At 42.2% G+C, this 25,325-nt stretch overlaps 1 protein-coding gene across 2 annotated transcripts in view; it reads right to left on the bottom strand.

Moving 5' to 3' along the window:
* Nucleotides 1-206: 206 nt before the first annotated feature.
* The window catches only part of RIMBP2 (RIMS binding protein 2), a 524,709-nt gene continuing 499,590 nt past the window's right edge, over nucleotides 207-25,325 (bottom strand). Inside the window, exons 25-27 of one of the 2 annotated variants that reach the window (XM_069756049.1) lie at nucleotides 17,462-17,596; nucleotides 2,578-2,815; nucleotides 207-969 (exon numbers count right to left, since the gene is read on the bottom strand). In XM_069756049.1, coding sequence (XP_069612150.1) covers nucleotides 2,627-2,815; nucleotides 17,462-17,596 — 324 coding nt within the window. In that variant the 3' untranslated portion in view covers nucleotides 207-969; nucleotides 2,578-2,626. Of the gene's footprint in view, nucleotides 2,816-17,461; nucleotides 17,597-25,325 lie in introns of both variants that reach the window. The other variant, XM_069756050.1, reaches the window with a different exon arrangement.

Consider the following 25,325-nt stretch of genomic DNA (forward strand, 5'->3'; position numbering starts at 1 on the left):
AGTACGCCCGAACACGAATACCCATAGGGTCGCTCATCACTAATCATAATATTACAGTTGGATCATGCAGACACCAAAGGTATAACACAGAGCAAGTCCTCTTATACTGCTGTGAATGGTTCGTTATCGTTACCCAACAGCAGCAAAACGATGTCAAGAAATGTAGCTTCCATCAGTTTCATAGACAAGTAATCATGGACACAGTGTACAAAATATCAAATTTATTTATATAAAATAATTTACACATCAAATGTACACATGCACACACCCACACAACACTTTAACCACTTTTCGGCCAATAAGTCTTGAATTTCATTCTAGCACATTATTTTACAGTTTATGTACATTTTGAAGACACAATGAGGGGAGTGTTTAATTGTAAACCTTCATTTTACAAAAGAAAGGCAGTCTGAAAATCATGTATAAATAGTACAAAGAACCTACAAATGGACTGTACTTACAAAATAGTAACATGGATTTTTGCAGTAATGGTACATTTGAAGATGCCAATCTGAACTTATTAAGTGTAGTCTAATATCTGGCTGATTGGACTGACCTTGAGAGATTTACTTGGCTGTGAACGATCTTGTTGCAGGTTGAGTATAACAGCAGAAAAGGGGGCTGACAGACATTTACTGGAATATCTAGTATTCTGAATTTCCTGTTTGATTTCAGTTTCTTAATGAGCTTTGTAATCACAATGGTACAATTAGAATACGACAAGATGCACACAAAAACTACAAAGAATATATTCTGTACATCTATCGAACATTACAAATCATTGTGCATCAAGTAAGGCAAAAACATCAAGGCTGCAAATAATTAGCTTGAATATTGGGCCAGATTTGTAACCTTGTGAGTTCTTTACCCACATATACAGCCATCTCTGAAGTGTTTTTGTAATCTGGTAAAAGTTACTTTGTTAGTTTTCTTAAGACCGTATGCCCTTTAAATGTCAAGGCCTTAATATACAGTGGGGCAAAAAAGTATTTAGTCAGTCAGCAATAGTGCAAGTTCCACCACTTAAAAAGATGAGAGGCGTCTGTAATTTACATCATAGGTAGACCTCAACTATGGGAGACAAACTGAGAAAAAAAAATCCAGAAAATCACATTGTCTGTTTTTTTAACATTTTATTTGCATATTATGGTGGAAAATAAGTATTTGGTCAGAAACAAAATTTCATCTCAATACTTTGTAATATATCCTTTGTTGGCAATGACAGAGGTCAAACGTTTTCTGTAAGTCGTCACAAGGTTGCCACACACTGTTGTTGGTATGTTGGCCCATTCCTCCATGCAGATCTCCTCTAGAGCAGTGATGTTTTTGGCTTTTCGCTTGGCAACACGGACTTTCAACTCCCTCCAAAGGTTTTCTATAGGGTTGAGATCTGGAGACTGGCTAGGCCACTCCAGGACCTTGAAATGCTTCTTACGAAGCCACTCCTTCGTTGCCCTGGCGGTGTGCTTTGGATCATTGTCATGTTGAAAGACCCAGCCGCGTTTCATCTTCAATGCCCTTGCTGATGGAAGGAGGTTTGCACTCAAAATCTCACGATACATGGCCCCATTCATTCTTTCATGTACCCGGATCAGTCGTCCTGGCCCCTTTGCAGAGAAACAGCCCCAAAGCATGATGTTTCCACGACCATGCTTTACAGTAGGTATGGTGTTTGATGGATGCAACTCCGTATTCTTTTTCCTCCAAACACGACAAGTTGTGTTTCTACCAAACAGTTCCAGTTTGGTTTCATCAGACCATAGGACATTCTCCCAAAACTCCTCTGGATCATCCAAATGCTCTCTAGCAAACTTCAGACGGGTCCGGACATGTACTGGCTTAAGCAGTGGGACACGTCTGGCACTGCAGGATCTGAGTCCATGGTGGCGTAGTGTGTTACTTATGGTAGGCCTTGTTACATTGGTCCCAGCTCTCTGCAGTTCATTCACTAGGTCCCCCCGCGTGGTTCTGGGATTTTTGCTCACTGTTCTTGTGATCATTCTGACCCCACGGGGTGGGATTTTGCGTGGAGCCCCAGATCGAGGGAGATTATCAGTGGTCTTGTATGTATTCCATTTTCTAATTATTGCTCCCACTGTTGATTTCTTCACTCCAAGCTGGTTGGCTATTCCAGATTCAGTCTTCCCAGCCTGGTGCAGGGCTACAATTTTGTTTCTGGTGACCTTTGACAGCTCTTTGGTCTTCACCATAGTGGAGTTTGGAGTCAGACTGTTTGAGGGTGTGCACAGGTGTCTTTTTATACTGATAACAAGTTTAAACAGGTGCCATTACTACAGGTAATGAGTGGAGGAAAGAGGAGACTCTTAAAGAAGAAGTTACAGGTCTGTGAGAGCCAGAAATCTTGATTGTTTGTTTCTGACCAAATACTTATTTTCCACCATAATATGCAAAAAAAATGTTAAAAAAATAGACAATGTGATTTTCTGGATTTTTTTTTCTCAGTTTGTCTCCCATAGTTGAGGTCTACCTATGATGTAAATTACAGACGCCTCTCATCTTTTTAAGTGGTGGAACTTGCACTATTGCTGACTGACTAAATACTTTTTTGCCCCACTGTACCTTACATGTAAAATTCTGATGAAGTTGAATGTTTGTCAGAGGTAACTTATTTCACAGCCCCAAGCTTTTTTAATAACTTTTTTCCTTTGGATAGCAGACCTTTTTTCTTCTTTGATGTGCGATCTCTGCTTCTCATTGGGCTACCTGAACCCATGGAGGATGGTGGTGACACAGAATGAAGATGAACTGTTGGTGACGGTGCTCTCCTTGGTGTACCTGTATTCTCGGATGGAGCCTGCAAAATAAATGTCCAAAAGTTATTCAGTTATGCAAACAGTATCATATCATGCTGACGCTGCCTACCTTTGGTCTAGCAGTGGTTAATGTTGATTCCTAAGATTTTACACAGGTTAAAGAACTACTTGTGTTGGGCATGTGTACCTTAAAGTGATGAAGTGCTGGGATGCAGATCCCGTGTAGAACCTGCACTTGCATTCCTTTGACGAAAAGACAGTTTTTAATTCAATAGTCCATTAAGTACCGTAATCGAAAGGGTTGTCACACAGCTAACTTTACTTGAGCCTTAATTAGAATCACAATTAGACTAGAGCCCTTTCTTCACAACCAATGCTAATTTCCATATCTAGTCTTAGACTGTTTAAAGGGAATGTGTGATCAGAAAAAGAACAAGTGTTTAAATCAAGTTTTGTTAGACTTTTTGTCTTCAAGAACTTTGAAATTATTTTGATTTTATTCCTTATCACTATATTAAAAAAAGTGAAATCTTGTATTTATTTTTATTTCCTTGCCTAATCATCGTCTAATATTTCCCGCTCTGCATTCTTATCACAGGCAGCATTACATGAAGGTAACATCTAGATGTAAGTAACAGTATCACGCCATTCACAATTCTTTATGGTCCCAGCTTACTTCCTACACAGCGTTCTCTGCAAAGGACAGAGAGCATGCCTAGCACATTCTAATAGAAGTCTTCAGACTTTTTCCTATGGTTAATGGGTAAAGAAATCTCTGTATGCTGTTAACAGCATCTCAGGCCAAATGGCTTTCTCAATCAGAAAATATAAACAAATTAGAAAAATAAAAGTTACTAGGTTTACATTAGTAAAACAATATTAAATGATACATTCCCTTTAATTGTTCACACGTATCAGGCTGCACTACTCTAAGTTGTGATATGAATTTCTGAATGTATGTTCAGAGGAAGTTGACCACTTCTTGCCCAAAAGCTCAACATGTTAAATTGGTTTGTAGGACAACCCACCAGCAGACACAAGTGAAGTTTCATTCAATTCCACTGCCATAGAATGACACCACAATTTTTTTTAAGAAACAATGTTACGGATACAAGCCTTTCGTCAGGCCTGTAGTGGGTAGGTGCCCTCTGGTGCACCAATGAAGGCTTCAGTACATTGTATGCTGCAGTGAATACATCATGAAAAAAAAGCTTTATCCATCTAATACATGCCTGATTAAGATTTTTTTGTCCCAAAAATGTTGCATCTTTAACACAAACTGGAGGGCTATTCTCTGGTGCTTGAATAAATGTGGATACAACATTACTTTATGGGAACCTGTCATAAGGTTTTCCCCACATAAAGTACGGTCAGCATCTTTAAGCTTTCTTAAATTTCTTAAAAATACCTTTTATTATGCCCTAAGAATGTCCTGTCCAATGAGCATCTCGGGTCTCGATCTGATGCCTCTTCTTTTCTTACAATTGCCGTCCTTCTTCCCTTCTTCTTGTGGATGATGCATCCTACATAGTGATGAGTGGGTAATTGTTGCTCGGGTGTTCCCAAGCACGCTTGGGTGATCTCCGAGTATTTGTTAGTGTTCAAAGTTTTCATCACCGCAGCTGAATGATTTACAGCTACTCGCTGTTAGGGCTAGCGGAACGCACCAAGTAAATAGAGATGTTTTTATTGATATTGGTGCGTTCGCAGCCCGGGGTCCACCGTGCAGGAGAACCTGCTGCTAGCAATGGCGGCACTATATGGCGGTATGAACAAGCTTTGTAATTTCACAGAGTAGCCATGAAAGCACTGTGACCTGTTAGACTTCACAGAGGCACAGGCAAACTGCCCAACAGAGAGCAGTCAGTGGTCACGCATGCACACAAAACTCCTCGCCGGAGGTGCCAGCATTCTAGGGGCTTATTTCAGCCAGGTCCCTGAATACATACAAACACGCAATCTCCTCGCCGGTGGTGCCAGCATTCTAGGGGCTTATTTCAGCCCGGTCCCTGAACATAAACTTACATGACAACACTGGTGCAAAGCACATAACTTAGAAAGATACTAGCGCATGGCCGTGCGGCCATGCGAGTCTTAAATAGTTGCAGCATGTACAGGACCTTCCTAGAAGGACCAATGAGAGGCTGCTACAGAGCCTGAGCACCTACAGGACCTTCCTGGAGGACCAATGGATTTAGCTGCAGTATCTGAACATGTGACCCTCGATCTCCACTGAGAGATCTTACTCTGGGCATGCTCAGAACGAGAAAAGCAGGACTTAGTCCTAGAAGCGTCTGCTCGCCGCTGCCCAGCACTGGCTTCAATGGCAGAAGCAGGAAAAGCAGCAGTAACTCTTTGTACAGAGTCAGACTGAGCAAGACGCTGGGACTGATGCCTCCGCTGAGCAGGCTCCACTGCGGCAGGAGAAGAATGGGAGACCGCAGAGGGGATGGCCCGAGATTCCCCCTGTGCAGAAGCTGGAACTCGACCCCTAACACTCGCCTGCTTGATTACATGTGAGGATTCCCTAGCAACCAGGCAACCACCACATGTACTCAGCCTAGCTAATAGCTCTAAATCATTCAGCCGAGGCGATGAAAACTTAATCTCCGAACACTAACAAATACTCAGAGATCACCCGAGCAACGAGTACACTCGCTCATCACTAATCCTACATCATCCGCACAGTGTCCCCCAGACTCCTGCACAGGCTCTCTTCTCTGCCCTGCTGAGGGAAAAGCACCGTAGTGCGTATGCAACGGCTTTACCTACAAGTCATTGCACTTTTTGGCCTGTCCCGGCACATGCGCAATACAGTACGTTGCTCTGTCTTCGGCAGGGCAGAGAGAGGTGCGCAGGAGCACTATTGGGGACACAGTGTGGAAGGCGTAAATGCATCATCCACATGAAACAGGAAAGGAAGACTGCAATTGTAAGAAGAGAGGAAGCGCCCAATCTAAAACAGAGAAGCACATCGGATCGGACTGCACCATCTGTGAGTATAATAAAAGGTTGTTTTGTACCATGCATAGGTGATTGGGGACATACAGCATCCTACAATGCTGTAAACGAGAGCTTAACGGTGCTGGCCGTACTTTATATGGAAAAAGTCTGGTGACAGGTTCCCTTTAAAGGGAATATCAGTAGGATTAACCCTGGTAAGCCATCTATATGGGCATGTAGGCCACAAGAAGTTGATAGTACATAGGTATTTGCAATTTGATTTCTTGTTCCACAGAAATCTACATTTTTCTTACATGCAAATGAGCTTGTAACACATTGTATTGCAGATATCAAGGTATCATTTCATTCAACTTTCTATGACCTGCATGCCCATAAAGACAGCTTAGGAAGGTTGATCCTCTGACAGAGTTTCTTAAAGGCATTACTTAAAGATTAAATTATTTTATAAATCAATAGTACACATGAAAGTAAGCAACTTTGTAATGTAAAATGCTCAGCATAAATGAGTATTCTCCCTTTGGAAATTATATTTTTATCAATATCTCACTGAACACAAGAACAATTTCCAAAATTTTGACAAGACTAAGTTTCATAGAAAAATTTTTTTAACCCATAACATGAAAGTAAGGTTAATATTATAACTTTCCTTATTTTTCTCAAATTTGCTTATGCAAAAATGAATACACCCCACATCAAAAACACATACATCTAGTATTTTGTATGACCTCAATAATTTTTAAAGAAACATACTGATTCACTTTCAACCTGTTCTTCAGAAATTAAGCAGTGGCCTTAATTGTGTGTTTTGAATCATTATCATGTTGGAAAAGTGCACATCTACCAAGGGCACAGAGTGATGGTAGCATCTTCTATTTCAACACAGAGCAGTACATCTGTGAATTCATGAAATGAAGCTCCCTAACACCAGCAGCACTCATAAAAATACCATGCGTTTGGACTCCTCACCTTTGGAACACTACACAGTTTTGAAACCATCAGTTCCAAATACAGTTATCTTGGTCCCAATATGCCAAAGTATAGAACATAGGCCCTGGCAAACTGTAGGCAGGCTTTTTTGTGCATGGTCTTTAGGAGAGTCTTCCTGCATGTATGGCAACCATGCATGCCATTTCTCTGTAGTGTACACCACTGCATTGAGTCAAGAAAAATACTCCAGTTTGGCTTTCCTTGTTACCTAACTGCAGTGAACGTTCATGTCAATTTTCTTCACCCCTTCTCAACAGAAGACACTCTTGTTTAGGTGTTAATTTCCATGGTTGGCCTGGATGTCTCCGACATACCTGCAGTTCCATCTACAATCATATTTGCATCACTTTTGCCTCAGTATTCTGACTGATAAGTAACGCTTTGCTGATCTTCTTGTAGTGTTCACCTTTCTTGGGTAAAGAAATAATTTATTTTCCATGTGGTGCCATTGATGACAGAATGAAAGGAAAGGGGTTTTCTTTGTTAGGTAACGCCCTATAATAGTCAACTGTTTGCTGGACACCTGTTTAATGAATAATTAAGCCTATATGTGTTGGAATTCTGGTTAATTAGAATTTTGTAGTCTAAGCTTTATCTTTGCTCCTAAGACTTTCATTAGAGTGTAATTTTGAGTAACATGGTCTTGATTGAATTTGTTAGTAAAATTACATTTTTGAGTGTGCAGAATAACAAATTGTGTTTCCCATTTATGGGAGTATTTTTTCCCCATAGAAAATGTTGATTCTAAAAGGTTTTCTGACAAATTAATTGGGGTGTACTCATTTATGTTGTGCATTGTGTCTTATCAGAGAATACAGAATCATAGAATGGTAGAGTTGGAAGGGACCTCCTGGGTCATCTGGTCCAACCCCCTGCTCAAAACAGGATTCACTAAATCATCCCAGTCAGATGTCTTTCCAGCCTCTGTTTGAAAACTTCAATGGAAGGAGAACTCACCACCTCTTGTGGCAGCCTGTTCCACTCATTGATCACCCTAACTGTCAAAAAGTTTTTTCTAATATCTAATCTGTGTCTCTTCCCATTCAGTTTCATCCCATTGCTTCTAGTCTTTCCTTGTGCAAATGAGAATACAGATAATCCTTCAACAATGTGACAGCCCTTGAGAAATTTGTAGACAGCTATTAAGTCTCCTCTCAGTCTTCTTTTTTGCAAGCTAAACATTCCCAAATCCTGTAACCGTTCCTCATAAGACATGGTTTGCAGACCGGTCACCATTCTGGTCGCTCTTCTCTGAACTTGCTCCAGTTTGTTGAAGTCTTTTTTAAAATGTGGTGCCCACTTCTGGATACAGTATTCCAGATGAGGTGTGACCAAAGAGGATTAGAGGGCAATAATGACTTCACGTGATCTAGACTGTATGCTTCTGCTAATACATCCCAGAATTGCATTTGCCTTTTTTGCTGCTGCATCACACTGTTGACTCATGTTCAGTCTATGATCTATTAGTTTACCCAAGTCTTTTTCATTTTTATTGCCCAGATGTAGTACTTTGCATTTTTCCTTGTTAAAAACCATTCTGTTAGTTGCTGCCCACTGCTCCAGGTTATTTATGTCTTTTTGAATCCTCTCTTTCTCATCTCTAGTATGAGCTATCCCTCCAAGCTTTGTGTCATCAGAAAATGTAATCAGTGTACCCTCAATTACTTCATCTAAATCATTGATAAAGATGTTGAACGATACAGAGCCCAGGACAGAACTCTGTGGTACCCCACTTGAGACATTCTTCCAACTGGATGTGCAGCCATTTACGACCACTCTTTGGGTCCGATCACTAAGCCAGTTATGAATCCACCTAACAGTTACCTTGTCCATTCCATACATAGTCATTTTTTTAAAAAGGATTTTGTGAGATACTTTGTCAAATGCTTTGCTGAAGTCATATACATCTTTCTCCTCCTGGACTGACCAGTCATTTTCAAAATTCTCAATTTAAGAGTAAAATCTGTATTTAGTGAAAATAGAGTGTTATACTAGTGAGATAGGTGATAATTGCTACCTGCAAGATTCTGTGTAGCGGAGACGGGGGGAGGAGCTAGAAGCCGAGCTCCTTCCTTCTACATCTTATTAAAACCAACTGTCATCTATTTCAGTAAGGGAAAAATCTATCTTCAATGAACACAGATTTTACCCTGTGAATTGAGGATTTTGAAGATGAATGATCAGTCCAGGAGGGAAAAGAACCGTTTCGAAGCTCATGGCTTTGTGTGGAAACTTCCTGAAGAAGAAGCCATGAGCTTTGAAACGCGTTGAATAAACCACCCGAACACCTTACAAGTATATCTGGATCTATTATTTGTCGCAGCAGCGCGGATGTAATCCACATTTCATCTATTATAATGGTTCTGAGAGGTCGCAGCGCCGACCTGTGGATCTGCAGCAGCTGACAAACTACACGCCTGTACTGTGCACCACCATGTGAGCAGTTCTCTCACAATTGAGTAGAAACAATCCTGGGGATAAGACCCTATTTGCGCTTTTTTTGTCTCCTATTTTTCTATACAGGAGGGAAAAGAAGCAGATTTCTCTGATAAAATGTTTTACAAAGTTGCTTATTTTTATGTGTACCGTTGATTTATGAAATAAAAATTAAAATGACGGTTACTATTTACTAGTGTGCTGTTCTACAAACCAATGTGACTTGGTAGCACAATGTTGCATTAGTTGAGAACTGGTTGCTCGTTTTAGGCCACTTGTGTGTTTGGTTATGCGGGCTCGAGTCTGATTCTGATTCGAAATCAAGGTCGACTAAAACTTAGGAAAAAGTCAAACATCCCATGTTTACACACCTGAAGATACCATGGTTTTTGTGGGCATAATGAATTCTATAACTGAGCTGTATGTTTCAGTCTAACATAATCCATAATGCTTCAATTTTAGATACTACCATACAGTTTTGTAAGTCTTCATGGAAGGCATTCTGATTAGTTTTCTAGTTTTAGATGAAAAATATTTAACATTTTTGTAAAATGTCTTTGAAACATACACCTCATATCTCATATTAAAAGACTTTGCAGCTATCATATATGAGAGGTTTGTAACATTCACAAGTTCAAGTAACAAGTTTTTATGTACCTTGACAGAACGTAGAAGTCTAGATTTTTAGCAGGTGGAAATTCCATTCTCATTTTTATTTGCTCTGCACAAAAAAAAAAACATTTTGATTTGGAAAGGAGGTAAAAAGGAATATTTCTAACCAGGGGAGGCAAAAAAACAGCACATGCAGTTTGAAACACAGCTCTGTCAAGCACAGGTTAAATGACTGGCTATTCTTCATGTGTCATTGAACACATTTCTTTTCATCATCAGCCATATAGCTGTACAGCGGTTGAATTTCTGTTCAAGATATAAAAACTTTGTTTTCATGTTGCAAAATGCTCTCATATATTAAGACGTGGTTTACCATCATTATTCTTTAATTTGTAAGAACGTTTTCTGAACTGTGTCAGTATGAAAACCACTGGCATCTTCAGTTGTTCACTTACGTGAAGGCTATACTGCCTCATTAAGGTGTGAAATGTACACTCTTCTTCTGTTCCAAAGTAGATGAGCCAGGACAAAACAGAAAATAAAGCAGTGATGACACAAACAAAAGTAATGTAAAAAAGTAAGGTTAAAACGTGGATTTCTGATATATTAACACAATGGCATTAAAATAAATGAAAAAAAAAATAGTGCAAAAGTAATGTCATCATTGCAAGGCATAAACACAATACATTGAACTGAGTAATGTAAAGGACAGCAGACAAATGTTGAACTGAAAGAGAAATAAACGGGTATGCAGTAACATATAACCCACTGATTGTGGAACTTGCAAAGACATCATTTATTTTAATTGTTTTCATCAGTAATAGGTTGCATTATGGATCTGTATGGTCCATAGCTTTGATACACTTCTGATAAAATGTTGTGGTCCCGTACTGTGCCTTTAGTTTTATTATGCAGCAAATAGCGTATCCTTTATACAAGTAAAATGTGGCATGCTTCATATGTTGTGTTCTAAATGTACTTTTGATGGAAAGAAACATCACTCCTTGATGATAAGGAAAGATATATATCTTGGTACCGTGTTAGCCAGTGGATAGAAAAATATTTAAAATTGAGAGTCCTCAGTGGTTGATACCTTTTAATGGCTAACTTTCATTAACCCCTTCATGACCCAGCCTATTTTGACCTTAAAGACCTTGCCGTTTTTTGCAATTCTAACCAGTGTCCCTTTATGAGGTAATAACTCAGGAACGCTTCAACGGATCCTAGCGGTTCTGAGATTGTTTTTTCGTGACATATTGGGCTTCATGTTAGTGGTAAATTTAGGTCAATAAAATCTGTGTTTATTTGTGATAAAAATGGAAAATTTGGCGAAAGTTTTGAAAATTTCGCAATTTTCACATTTTGAATTTTTATTCTGTTAAACTAGAGAGTTATGTGACACAAAATAGTTAATAAATAACATTTCCCACATGTATACTTTACATCAGCACAATTTTGGAAACAAAATTTTTTTTTGCTAGGAAGTTATAAGGGTTAAAATTTGACCAGCGATTTCTCATTTTTACAACGAAATTTACAAAACCATTTTTTTAGGGACCACCTCACATTTGAAGTCAGTTTGAGGGGTCTATATGGCTGAAAATACCCAAAAGTGACACCATTCTAAAAACTGCACCCCTCAAGGTACTCAAAACCACATTCAAGAAGTTTATTAACCCTTCAGGTGCTTCACAGCAGCAGAAGCAACATGGAAGGAAAAAATGAACATTTGACTTTTTAGTCACAAAAATTATATTTTAGCAACAATTATTTTATTTTCCCAATGGTAAAAGGAGAAACTGAACCACGAAAGTTGTTGTCCAATTTGTCCTGAGTACGCTGATACCTCATATGTGGGGGTAAACCATTGTTTGGGCGCACGGCAGGGCTTGGAAGGGAAAGAGCGCCATTTGACTTTTTGAATAAAAAATTGGCTCCACTCTTTAGCGGACACCATGTCACGTTTGGAGAGCCCCCGTGTGCCTAAAAATTGGAGCTCCCCCACAAGTGACCCCATTTTGGAAACTAAACGCCCCAAGGAACTTATCTAGATGCATAGTGAGCACTTTGAACCCCCAGGTGCTTCACAAATTGATCCATAAAAATGAAAAAGTACTTTTTTTTCACAAAAAAACTCTTTTAGCCTCAATTTTTTCATTTTCACATGGGTAACAGGATAAAATGGATCCTAAAATTTGTTGGGCAATTTCTCCTGAGTACACCAATACCTCACATGTGGGGGTAAACCACTGTTTGGGCACATGGTAAGGCTCGGAAGGGAAGGAGCGCCATTTGACTTTTTGAATGAAAAATTATCTCCATCGTTAGCGGACACCATGTCGCGTTTGGAGAGACCCTGTGTGCCTAAACATTGGCGCTCCCCCACAAGTGACCCCATTTTGGAAACTAGACCCCCAAGGAACTTATCTAGATGCCTAGTGAGCACTTTAAACCCTCAGGTGCTTCACAAATTGATCTGTAAAAATGGTTATAAAGACACTGGCGCTCACCCAAAAAACCTAGCGATTCTCAGCTGCTGGCATCAATCAGGGTAGTGCCCCCCTAAATAGCAATAAAATTCAATACAAACAAATAGATGCCGCGCTAACATACAAAAATCAATCCTATATAGTACATAATAAATAGCTAAAACAAAGAACAAACAGACCCTCCCCGTGAATGCACAACGTCAGAGGCTCCTTACCCCAGAAACAAATGCTCCCCTCACCGCTGCAGTACCGCACTAGCCGCACAGTCTGTCTCTCAATATATTAAGTGCCAATCACTTCAGCTTACCTACTTATAAGACTGTCACCGCCACGTGCAAGTCCGCGCTGAGTGTGGGTAGGTGTCCCTCTGCCTGGTATGAATCGCCGAGGGTCCCGGCGTGGTGCGTGCCAAAAAATACTATGCAGCGTACCTCAGGGAAGCTCCGGCCGGTAGCGTTCCCTGGATACCGCCAACAGAAACAGCAATGGCCGCTAAGCTCCTCCCACCTAGTGACGTCACCTGCAGTAAGGAGCGCTGGATCACTCAAAAAAGGGGGAGAAGATTAAACCAACATGTTTCAAAGAGCACCGCTCTTCTTCCTCAGGGTGATCTGTAAAAATGAAAAAGTACTTTTTTTTCACACAAAAAATTCTTTTCGCCTCAATTTTTTCATTTTCACATGGGCAATAGGATAAAATGGATTATAAAATTTGTTGGGCAATTTCTCCCGAGTACGCCGATACCTCATATGTGGGGGTAAACCACTGTTTGGGCACACGGTAGGGCTCGGAAGGGAAGGCGTGCCATTTGACTTTTTGAATGGAAAATTAGCTCCAATTGTTAGCAGACACCATGTCGCGTTTGGAGAGCACCTGTGTGCCTAAACATTGGAGATCCCCCACAAGTGACCCCATTTTGGAAACTAGACCCCCCAAGGAACTTATCTAGATGCATATTGAGCACTTTAAACCCCCAGGTGCTTCACAGAAGTTTATAACGCAGAGCCATGAAAATAAAAAATAATTTTTCTTTCCTCAAAAATGATTTTTTAGCCTGGAATTTCCTATTTTGCAAAGGGTAATAGGAGAAATTGGACCCCAAATGTTGTTGTCCAGTTTGTCCTGAGTACGCTGATACCCCATATGTGGGGGTAAACCACTGTTTAGGCGCACGGCAGGGCTCGGAAGGGAAGGCACGCCATTTGGCTTTTTAAATGGAAAATTAGCTCCATTCATTAGCGGACACCATGTCACATTTGGAGAGCCCCTGTGTGCCTAAATATTGGAGATCCCCCAGAAATGACCCCATTTTGGAACATAGACCCCCAAAGGAACTAATCTAGATGTGTGGTGAGGCACTGCGTTTTACCTGCGGATTTTCCGCGGATTTCCAGTGTTTTTTGTGCGGATTTCACCTGCGGATTCCTATTGAGGAACAGGTGTAAAACGCTGCGGAATCCGCACAAAGAATTGACATGCTGCGGAAAAATACAACGCAGCGTTTCAGCGCGGTATTTTCCGCACCATGAGCACAGCGGATTTGGTTTTCCATAGGTTTACATGGTACTGTAAACCTGATGGAACACTGCTGCGAATCCGCATGGGCCAATCCGCAGTGTGGGCACATAGCCTAATTCTAAAGGTATGTGCACACGCTGCGGAAAACACTGCGGATCCGCAGCAGTTTCCCATGAGTTTACTGTTCAATGCAAACCCATGGGAAACAAAAATCGCTGTACACATGCTGCGGAAAAACTGCACGGAAACGCAGCGGTTTACATTCCGCAGCATGTCACTTCTTTCTGCGGATTCCGCAGTGGTTTTACAACTGCTCCAATAGAAAATCGCAGTTGTAAAACCGCAGTGAAATGCGCAGAAAAAACGCGGTAAATCCGCCATAAATCCGCAGCGGTTTAGCACTGCGGATTTATCAAATCCGCAGCGGGAAAATCCGCAGAGGACCAGAATACGTGTGCACATAACGAAACCCTAACCCTACCCCAATCCTAGCCCTACCCCTACCCCTAACCCTACCCCTAACCCTACCCCTAACCCTAGCCCTAACCCTACCCCTAACCCTACCCCTAACCCTAGCCCTAACCCTAACCCTAGCCCTAACCCTACCCCTAACCCTAGCCCTAACCCTACCCCTAACCCTAGCCCTAACCCTACCCCTTACCCTAACCCTACCCCTAACCCTATTCTAACATTAGTGGAAAAAAAAAATTCTTTATTTTTTTATTGTCCCTACCTATGGGGGTGACAAAGGGGGGGGTCATTTATTATTTTTTTATTTTGATCACTGAGATAGATTATATCTCAGTGATCAAAATGCACTTTGGAACGAATCTGCCGGCCGGCAGATTCGGCGGGCGCACTGCGCATGCGCCCTCCATTTTGAAAGATGGCGGCGCCCGGGGAGAAGACGGACGGACCCCGGCAGGATCGGTAAGTATGATGGGGTGGGGGGGAGCACGGGGGGGGGATCGGAGCATGGGGGGGTGAATCGGAGCGCGGGAGGGGTGGAACGGAGCACGGGGAGGGTGGAACGGAGCACAGGGGTGTGGAACGGAGCACGGGGGGGTGGAACGGAGCACGGGGGGGTGGATCGGAGTGCAGGGGGGGTGATTGGAGCACGGGGGGGTGATTGGAGCACGGGGGTGAGCGGACAAGAGCAAGGGGGGGAGCGGAGCACAGGACGGAGGGGAGCGGGGCAGTGTACCGGGCAGATCGGAGGGCTGGGGGGGCGATCGGTGGGGTGGGGGCACATTAGTATTTCCAGCCATGGCCAATGATATTTCAGCATCGGCCATGGCTGGATTGTAATATTTCACCCGTTATAATAGGTTAAATATTACAAATCGCTCTGATTGGCAGTTTCACTTTCAACAGCCAATCAGAGCGATCGTAGCCACGGGGGGGTGAAGCCACCCCCCTGGGCTAAACTACCACTCCCCCTGTCCCTGCAGATCGGGTGAAATGGGAGTTAACCCTTTCACCCGATCTGCAGGGACGCGATCTTTCCATGACGCCACATAGGCGTCATGGGTCGGATTGGCACCGACTTTCATGACGCCTACGTGGCGTCAAAGGTCGGGAAGGGGTTAAAAGGTATCAAACAGTGAGGACTCTCAATTCTAAATATTTTCCTTGATGATAAGGACTTATATCCACTCGATGGGCAGCCATTCATATACGTAGGTATTTACTGTTATTTTTAGAATTATAAAAAAATAAAAAGGCCCTGAAACGGACATCACTGATGACACTTAATTTCATGATGGGGCAGAGGCTGTGGCAGCAACTGTTATCTCGTTTGAGTATAACAGCATGCACTGAGGGCTCTCAAATAAAGCTTTATTAAATAGGAAGTAGGTATTAAAAAAGCTAGAAAGAGAAGTGAAGGAAGGATAGGGGCTTTTTAACTAAATTTTATTAGAAAAAAAATTATTTGCCATACTAAGCATAAGGTGCAGGTTGTGGCGCGATAAGTCAGTTTGTAAGGGCAAAATACAATGCTGATCCAGTGTAGTTCCATCACGGCTGCCTGATTACTGCAGGGAAGAAAGGCCTGGCAATCTACTTCCATATTATGCCAAGAAAACTTGATGGCGAGTAGAACTAATGGAATTCGATATAGTACCGGAAGCTGCACCCATAAGTCGGAAGGCAGTCAACAAGTTACTCAGAAAGAGCCAATGGTCGACCTGATTATTCTCATGACATGCCAGAATCAAAGCAGCAAAGACATCTTGGTGCAGATATCTCTTGGTCAAAATGAAGATCAAAAGCTGCAGAGATATCATGAAGTTCAAAACTTGGAATGAACAAATCATAAACCAAGGCAAACTCAAAGTTGTCAAAGCCTAAATGGACAGAACAGGACTATACTTACACACAGGGCCGGACTGGGACTAAAATTCAGCCCTGGCATTTGAAGTTACACAGGCCCACTTGTCACATGGTGACTGTATAATATCTTTGTACACTTGTAGGCAGGGCCGGTTTTAGGCAAAGTGGGGCCCTACACCTGGGCAAAGTTTAAAATGGGGCCCCAAATGCCATATACAGGCAATCCCTCATATTTTTGGATGTCTAACAAGCGAGAACGTGAGCATGTCTGTCGATCACCTGCGATACTCTGTTCATACTCGAGCAGCCAATGAAGCTCTAGTAGCGAGCATTTGTGCTCAACACTAATGAGGACATTCAATATGACAATCAAATTCTGTGTAGTACCTTTGAGTTCAAAATCCTCACTATACCCATGGTTAAAATCCGTGAGGGACGTAGCTTCAAAAAATGGGGTCACTTGTGGGGGAAGTCTGCTGTTTAGGCACCTTAGGGGCCGTGAAAATGTAACATCTCACCAAAAACTATTTCATACAATTTTTGTTGCAAAATTCAAATATTGCTCCTTTTTTCCTGCACCTTGCCATTTGTCCAAACAGAACTTTTTGAATACATTTGGGGTATCGTTGCGCTTGAAAGAAAATGGGTAACTATGGGGTCCACTTTTTGGTGTTACCTCTTGCAAAAGTGAAAAAATAGAACCTAAGCAACATTTTAGAAGCAAATTTAAATGTATTCTTTTTTCATTCCACTTTGCATTAATTTCCTGACAACAGTTTTGAAGTATTTGAGGGGTAGGGTTTTTAAAATGGTATCACTTTTGGAGAGTTTCCAATATATAGGCCCCTCAAAGTCCAATGAAATCTGAACAGATCCCTAAAGAAAGAGGTTTTGCAAATTTGTGGAAAAAATTGAAATTGGTAGTAAAATTATACAGATATAAAGTAGACATGAGAAATGTTATTTATTAATTATTTTGTACAGCATGACTAACTGGTTTAAGGATATAAAGATTGAAAGTTTTAAAATTGCAATTTTGTTAAATTTTTGCCAATTTTGAAATTTTTTTACAAATAAACGCAAGTCATATCGAACAAATTTTAACATTCATTTATCATTAAGTACAATATGTCCTAAAAAAAACATTCTCAGAATCACTGGGATCCACAGAAGCATTCCAGAATTATTAACACATAAAGTGACACTGGTCAGATGTCTAAAATTTGTCCTGGTCGTTAAGGTCAAATTTAGCTTGGTCAGAAAGGGGTTAAGATAACTTAAGACATAACTATACATATTGTAATTTATGCCCAACCTTGACATAAATTCAAAGCAACAACATCTTACCCTCTTAACTTTTGTTCGCATTGGGGTGTCTGGAGGGTATCGAGATGGTGCATCAGAAACGTAAACTTCTACATCATCAGGCACTTCTTCCAGAAAATTAGAGGGGACAAGGCCTTTATGTCCATTTAGTTCACCCTATGAAGATTTAAAAATATTCCCAACAATTGCAGTAGCAATTACACTATGTATAATTTCTAATACTGCCAAAATTGCTATACAAACTTCAGAAACATTTTCTTGAGATTGGTTGTTAAGAATGCAATAACTATATTTAAAAACATTTCTTAATTATTATTTTAATATACAGTATGTTCTTGTCCATATACACTAGATATAAAGAAATTCACACTCCTCTTAAAATCCCAGGTTTTTATCCTGTAAAAAAAAACCGTACCAAGAATAACCATTTCAGAAATTTGTCTACCTTTAGAGGTAAATTCACATATGAAAAAAACACTATTCAACTGAAGATATTCGGTTAATCTGCATGGTAATGGCATTCTGAACCTGCCCAGCACCTGCACTCAGAGCCCCGCTACCAGGGGGAAATGTACTTTATACCTCGTGGCAGCGTTTGCGCTCCAGTTATGTTGATGGCGCTGGCGAGGATTCAGTCACCGCTCCATGTACAGAGTGAGGGGTCTCTTGCCGAGCCTCTGGCACTGACTTAAAACATGCTCATTATTAGGGTCAGCAATAGGTCAGTGCTGGGGATGCAGTTACAGTCACCGCGCTTTATACACAGAGCGGTGACTGAACGTGAATACTGCCATGAAGAATGAAGTTGAATGTAATTTCGCCCTTAGGGTAAGTTCACACAGGGCGTTTTTGTTGCTTTTTTTTTCTGCAGCAAAACCTGATCTTCTTGGCAGGAAAGAAGCTGCATCAAAAAAGGAGGTTTTGGTGCGTTTTTTTGGTGCGTTTTTGTTTCTTCTTTGTCCATGATGATGTCCTTGGATTTTCAGCAGCAAAAACGCAGCAAATAATAATACCTGCATTTTTGTTGCATTTTTGCTGCATTTTTTTTTAACACCCATTCAAATCAATGGGTGAAAAAACGCATTAAAAATGCTGAAAGAAGTGACATGCTCTATGTCCAAAAAACGCAGCAAAGCACAAAATACTGATCAAACAAAAAAACAATGTGTGTGCATGAGATTTCTGAAATCTCATAGGCTTTGCTGGTACTGTAAAAAGCAGCTGAAAATTAGCATTAAAAAAACGCAGCAAAAATGTGTGTGAACTTACCCATAATCTGTTCAAATCTGTTGAGAAAGAAACAATAGTGATTTTTAGTGGTGGAGAATAAAAATAAAACTAATTTACAACCCCTGGCAAAAATTATGGAATCACTGGCCTTGGAGGATGTTCATTCGGCTGTTTAATTTTGTAGAAAGAAAGCAGATCACAGACATAGCACAAAACTAAAGTCATTTCAAATGGCAACTTTCTGGCTTTAAGAAAGACTAAAAGAAATCAAGAACAAAAAATGTGGTAGTCAGTAATGGTTACTTTTTTTAATCAAGCATGGGGGAAAAATTATGGAATCACTCAATTCTGAGGAAAAAAATTATGGAATCATGAAAAACAAAAAACATCTAAAACATCACTAGTAAATTGTTGCACCACCTCTGGCTTTTATAACAGCTTGCAGCCTCTGAGGCATGGACTTAATGAGTGTCAAACAGTTTAGTGTTTCTTAAAGCCAGAAAGTTGCCATTTGAAATGACTTTAGTTTTGTGCCATGTCTGTGATCTGCTTTTTTTTTAACAAAATTAAACAACTGAATGAACATCCTCCAAGGTCGGTGATTCCATAATTTTTTCCAGGGGTTGTAATATGGTTGCATAAGTGTGAACACCATCTTATAACTGGGTACGTGGTTGTTTTCCTAATCTGCCAATCACCATTAAATTCAAGTAAAATAGCAGTCAGTACAAAGCTGCCATCATTTCCAGTGTTTCTGAGTGCATCCACGTAAAGTTTGCAGTAAGATTATCCTAAAATATTAATTTTTACAGAAACCGCCATGGTCACTTAACTGCTTACAACACAGCAAAGGGATCTAATTGTTGAAATTTAACAGGAGAAGGTGAAGCAGAAGCGTTGGTGATACAAATAAAAAATAACTTTTATTCCATTTTCATTAAAAGCACATAAAGTCTAAAATGCATTTTTATATCTAGAGACACAAAGACGGGTAATTCTTACCAATGATAGTCACAGGCTTAGGCCTGTCCCACACGTCCAGATAATTCCGGTACCGGAAAAATCGGTACCAGAATTATCCGTGTCCGTGTGCTCACGTGGCACATCAGTGTGGCACACGTGCGGCATCCGTGTGCCGCCCATGTGCCGACTGGGTACCACACGCACTGTGCAGGAGACAGCGCTACAGTTAGGCATTGTCCCCTGCATCTGGTGCTGAAGCCGCCATTCATTTGTTCTCTCCAGCAGCGTTCGCTGGAGAGAAGATATGAAAAATCTTTTTTTTTTTTGGTGTTTAAAAAAAAGATCCCTGTCCCCAATCCCCTTATGGGAGGTGGAGCCGCATATTCATCACTGTAATGGGCGGCGCCCCGTGACCGCTCATACAGGAGAAGCTGCAGCAAGGAGAGGAAGCAGCGAGGGAGCAGGGTAAGTATTTTATTAACAGTGGGGGGGCGCACAGGGGGCGGGAGGGGGTTGGGGACAGGGATCTTTTTTTTAAACACCAAAAAAAAAAAAAAAGATTTTTCATATCTTCTCTCCAGCGAACGCTGCTGGAGAGAAGAAATGAATGGCGGCTTCAGCACCACGCTGGGGGGACAGTGCTTACTGTAGCGCTGTCTCCTGCATGGCACACGGACTGCAAATGGACAGCATCCGCGTGCGGTACGTGTTTTACACGGACCCATTGACTTTAATGGGTCCGTGTAATACGTGCGCTCCCACGAACACTGACATGTTTCCGTGTTTTTCAAACGGACACACGGTCCGTGAAAACATGCTGACATGTGCAGAGACACATTGAATTTAATGTGTCTACGTGAGTCAGTGTCTCTGGTACGTGAGGAAACTGTCACCTCACGTACTGGAGCCACTGACGTGTGAAACCGGCCTTAAAGTGCATTTAAAACCATATGGGTTTCAACGGTCGTGCCACCTTAATCATTGTGATAAAAATAAAATGAAAGAGGACTGCTATAAAGGACTAGGCCCATTAGGTTACACCATCTGATCCTGCAGATAACAGAAACAGGGCAACACCTACAGATAATTAGTGAGTTTAGCCTGGAATTTGCATATACAAATACTATGCTTAAGGCAAGAGAAAGAAAAAAATATATACAAGAAACATAACTTATCATCATTCATAATAATTCATAAGATCCTGCTGGATATTCATGCCTAGGGGGGCTCTGGACTTTAGTTGATACATCCACCATGTCTCTCTGTTGGTTATTTTTCCATTTACCCAGAACTTTAATATTTACAATAAATACTCCACACAGGGAGGTCAACAAGGTAGATAATGAGACTGCGCAAAGTCAACACTTGAAAATCCTGTCTGTCTCAAGAGGTGCCTGCCACACAGTCCTCCAGGTTACACCTTCAGTACAATGTGGGAACCAAAAGTTCGTTTCCCACAAAACTTTTTCATGTGTGCCCAGAGACAGGGTTATGACCTTTCCATAAGGTCAGCAGTTCTTTAAAGGGCCATCCCCCTCCCTTTATGTATGGCACTGTCCCGTGTGCCACGTGTGCACGGCCTGGTCATAGAGCACAGTTTGTTGCTGCAGCCACACCCAGTCTGTTAGTTTAAAGACCCGTCACTTTCATAAAGGTGGAGTTCTGCTATCCAGCAGAAAGGGTGCAACAGGCGCAACAAAACTTGACTAACAACTCAACGTTCTTTTCTGGCCGTACCAGCCGCATTAATCCCGATTCTGGGAGTGTTACCATGGCTCCCTCGCCCGCAGGGATGCAGAACAGTTCCGTGTGTTATTTAGGTGCAATAGTGCAACAAGCACAACTTTCTTATGTATTACCAGCAAGTTTTCGCAGTTCAACGGCACGAGTCCCATGCCACCCTATCAGTATGGTTCCATGCCTGCGGCTGGGGAGGACAGGATGCAGCATAAGCAGTGTTGGACCTGGGGGTAGACGGGGTAAAGGGGGCCAGCTGTACCTGATCCGGGCCCACATACAGGTCCAGGTCGTCATCCTCTGAGCACAGACTAATGGATGTGTGTCTTATAGATGTCTCTCCATTACTAAGCCATGGGCTTGATGTCACCTGAAAAGTTAAATCAACCCCACAAATATTACCCTACTTGCCACTGCTACAGGGCAAGTGGGAAGACCAGGGCAAAGCACCAGAAAAAGGAACATCTAATAGATGAGTCTTTTCTGGTCACCTGCGGGCTGCTGTTTTTAGGCTGGGGGGACAATATCAATGGCCCCTTACGAGTCTGAGAATAACAGCCCCCAGCTGTGAGCTTTAGCAAGGCTGGTTGTCAAAAATGGGGGAGGACCCCACGCCATTTTTTTAAAATATTTATTTAAATAATTTTAAAAAAACAGCGTGGGGACCTCTCTATTCTTGATAACCAACCTTGCAGAAGCTGACAACTGGGGGTTACAGCCCCCAGCAGAGAGTTTTGTCTGGTTGGTTAATAAAAATAGTGTGGTTTTTCATTCATTTATTTCTGAACGATCGCAGCCGGCAGCTGTGGAATACACTGATCATCCACACCTACTGTCACTGTTATTAGCGACTGCAGGTGTGGGATGACGGGGTAACAGTCCCAGTAGCCCCCACCTGCTGTCGTTCGGACTTTAATATTATGCTCATCATTCTCCTCTGCTTTCCGGCAGAGCAGGGGAGAATGACGAAAGCCTGCTTCAGCACCAGCCGCCGGGGATCACCATTAAACACATAACATATCTACCTAAATTTACCATTATCATAAATGATAATGTGCCACGAAAAAACAGTCTCAAAATCACTGGGATTTGTTGAAGTATAGCAGAGTTATTACCACAGAAAGTGACAATGGTCAGATTTAAAAAAAATTGGCCCGGTCACTAAGGGAAAGTTCACACGGGGCATTTTTGCTTTGGTTTTTTTTCTGCAGCAAAACCTGATCATCTTGCCAGGAAAGAAGCTGCGCCAAAAAAGCAGGTTTAGGTGCGGTTTTTGCCACGTTTTTGCAGCCCTTTTGGTGCGTTTTTATCATGCGTTTTTTTTCTCTTTGTGCATGCCAATAAAGTTGAGTGCACACAGAGAAAAAAACAACAACTTCATGTAGATTATTAGAATGAATAGATACAAAGAATAGATAGAATAGATAGAATGAATAGATTGATAGAATAGACAGAATGAATAGATAGAATAGCTAGAATGAATAGATAGATAGAATAGATAGATATATTACCTGTGGTAACCTCTTCACTGGCATTTTCCCACAGTCCAGAGGTTACCTCAGGTCAGGCTGTGAGGGAGCGCAGGCTCGGTGACGTCACCGCTAGTTCCTGAGCTTGCGCCTGCTGCGCATCATTTATTCCCCAGTAGCTTACAGCCGGGAGCGGTCGTATTAGCAGCGTTCCCGGTTGTAAGCTTTATCTCCCCCAGATACTGCATGGGACACTTGTTATATTGGACTACAACGGATCAGGGAGTATACTTTTGGTTTATTATTTTATTTTTATTTCAGATTGATGGCTTCGCTTGAAATGGCAGAATAATAAAATAGTAAAACTGTGTGTAATTCATTAAAATACTTTTTTCTGCATGTGTGTGTGTTTATTTAACTCTTTAGGTACTATAGTATTAGCATTACTAAGCAGACTTTCAATAGGAAGGTGACATAAACCCCTCATTACCCCACTTGCCACCACTACAGGGTGTCACGGCGCCACCTGCCGCCGCTCAATCTGCGCACCAACATACTTACCTGGCCCGGCGCGCTCCAGTGGTGTGCGCACGCACCTTCCGGTCTCTTCTGACTCGCCGCCGGTCCCTGGCTCTCGTCGGGTGCACGTCTCTTACTGCGCATGCGCACTCTCTCTCTCTAGTCAGCAGACGCTCCATTCCTCCACTCGATGACTCTGGAGGATCTTCACCCAGAAGTTCTGCAGCACTCGGTCTATTTAAGGTAACTCCTTCCTCTGCTCCATGCCTGATTGTCATTTGCCCTCGTTTGACCCTGGTCCTTCTGTACCTTGCTCTGTCCAGTGCGTTTGCCATATCCTGCCTGTCCTGTGTCTCCGCCATACCCTGCCTGTTCTGTGTTTTTGCCATATCCAGTCTGTCCTGGGCATCCGCCATATCCTGTCCTCAGTCATTGCCAGTCTGTCCTGTGTCTCCGTTATAGCCATTTCTGTGTCTTTCCGCTCCTACTTCCTGTCCCCGGGTATCAGCTTCTGGGGCAATAGTCTCCCTCGGGCCTGCCCCTAACACTCCCTGTATTGGGGGTGGTCCACCAGGCCAGCTCACCCTTGGGAGGTTCGTTGTCGTGGTTCTGTGGGTTCACTTTAGGAGTTCTAAAGATCTGACAGTACAATCAGGCCATGGACTCCACTGGTACCCCGACTCCTACCAAAAAGGAACTACTGTTCCTTCGGGAGAATCAGTCAAGGATCATGTCCTTCTTAAAATCCATGCTGTCTGGTCTCTCGTCTCTGCAGGCCTCCAACCCTAGGAGTGCTCCGCAGCTGGCAAGTCTCCAACAGGAGCTTGCTCAGCAGCATGACACTCAAGCCCACATCCTTAATTTCATGGCATCCGTGGATGATCGTCTTCGTGTCCTCCAGTCTCCTGCTCCAGTTTCCTCTCTGTCCTCGGCCCCTCACCCACCGCCTCGCCTGGCTAAACCATCTCGCTACAGTGGGGATCCTAAATTATGTAGAAGGTTTCTGAACCAGTGCCAACTCCATTTTGAGTTGCTCCCTATGCAGTACCCTACTGACCGAGCAAAGGTGGTCTTTGTGATTTCCCACTTAGAGGGAGAGGCTTTAGCTTGGGTAAACCCCCTCTGGGAGCGAGATGATCATCTTGTCTCTCAACTATCCATCTTTATAGATACTTTTTGTAAAGTATTCGACGAACCAGGTAGTTTGGCCTCTACCACCGAGTCTCGTTTTAACCTTCACCAGGGGGCTCTTTCTGTGGGTCAATATGCCATTCGGTTTCGCATACTTTCGTCTGAATTAGGATGGAATAATGAGGCATTTGTGGGAGTCTTTTGGTCGAGGGCTCTCGTCTTAAATTAAGGATGAATTGGCGGGTCGGGATACTCCCACTTCCTTGGAAGATCTTATATCCCTGGCAACCCACATAGACTTACGTTTCCAAGAGTGTACCCGAGAATATGCTAGAGAGAGGAGAGTTCCTCGTCTTCCTTCGGCTCTTCTAAGTCCTTCCTGTCCGCGTCCTGTGATGACTTCTGTTGTTTCTATCCCAGAGCCTATGCAGGTGGATCGTCTGAAACCGGCGGAACAGCGCCGGAAAGAGACTGGCTGAAGGTCTCTGTTTCTATTGTGGCAGTGCTGCTCATCTTCTGCATTCCTGTCCTTTGAGGCCGGGAAAGTCTCCACCTATGACAGGTAAGAGAGGCCTCCTAGGTGTTCCTGAATCCTCTCAACCCCTTACTCTTTCTGTTCTTTTGCATCTGGGTTCTAAATGTTTTTCTGATTTAGCTTATATAGATTCTGGGGTGGCCAGGAATTTCATTTAACTTGAGACGGTTAGGAGACTACGGATTCTGGTCAGATCCCTGGAGACTCCTCGGCAGATTGTGTCGGTCGTCAGTCAGCCCTTGCGGGAGTCCGTTACTTTGGTGACTGAAGAACTGGAACTTCAAATAGAAATCTTGCATTG

This window comes from Ranitomeya imitator, chromosome 1 (genome assembly GCF_032444005.1).
Source record: "Ranitomeya imitator isolate aRanImi1 chromosome 1, aRanImi1.pri, whole genome shotgun sequence".
NCBI lineage: Eukaryota > Metazoa > Chordata > Amphibia > Anura > Dendrobatidae > Ranitomeya > Ranitomeya imitator.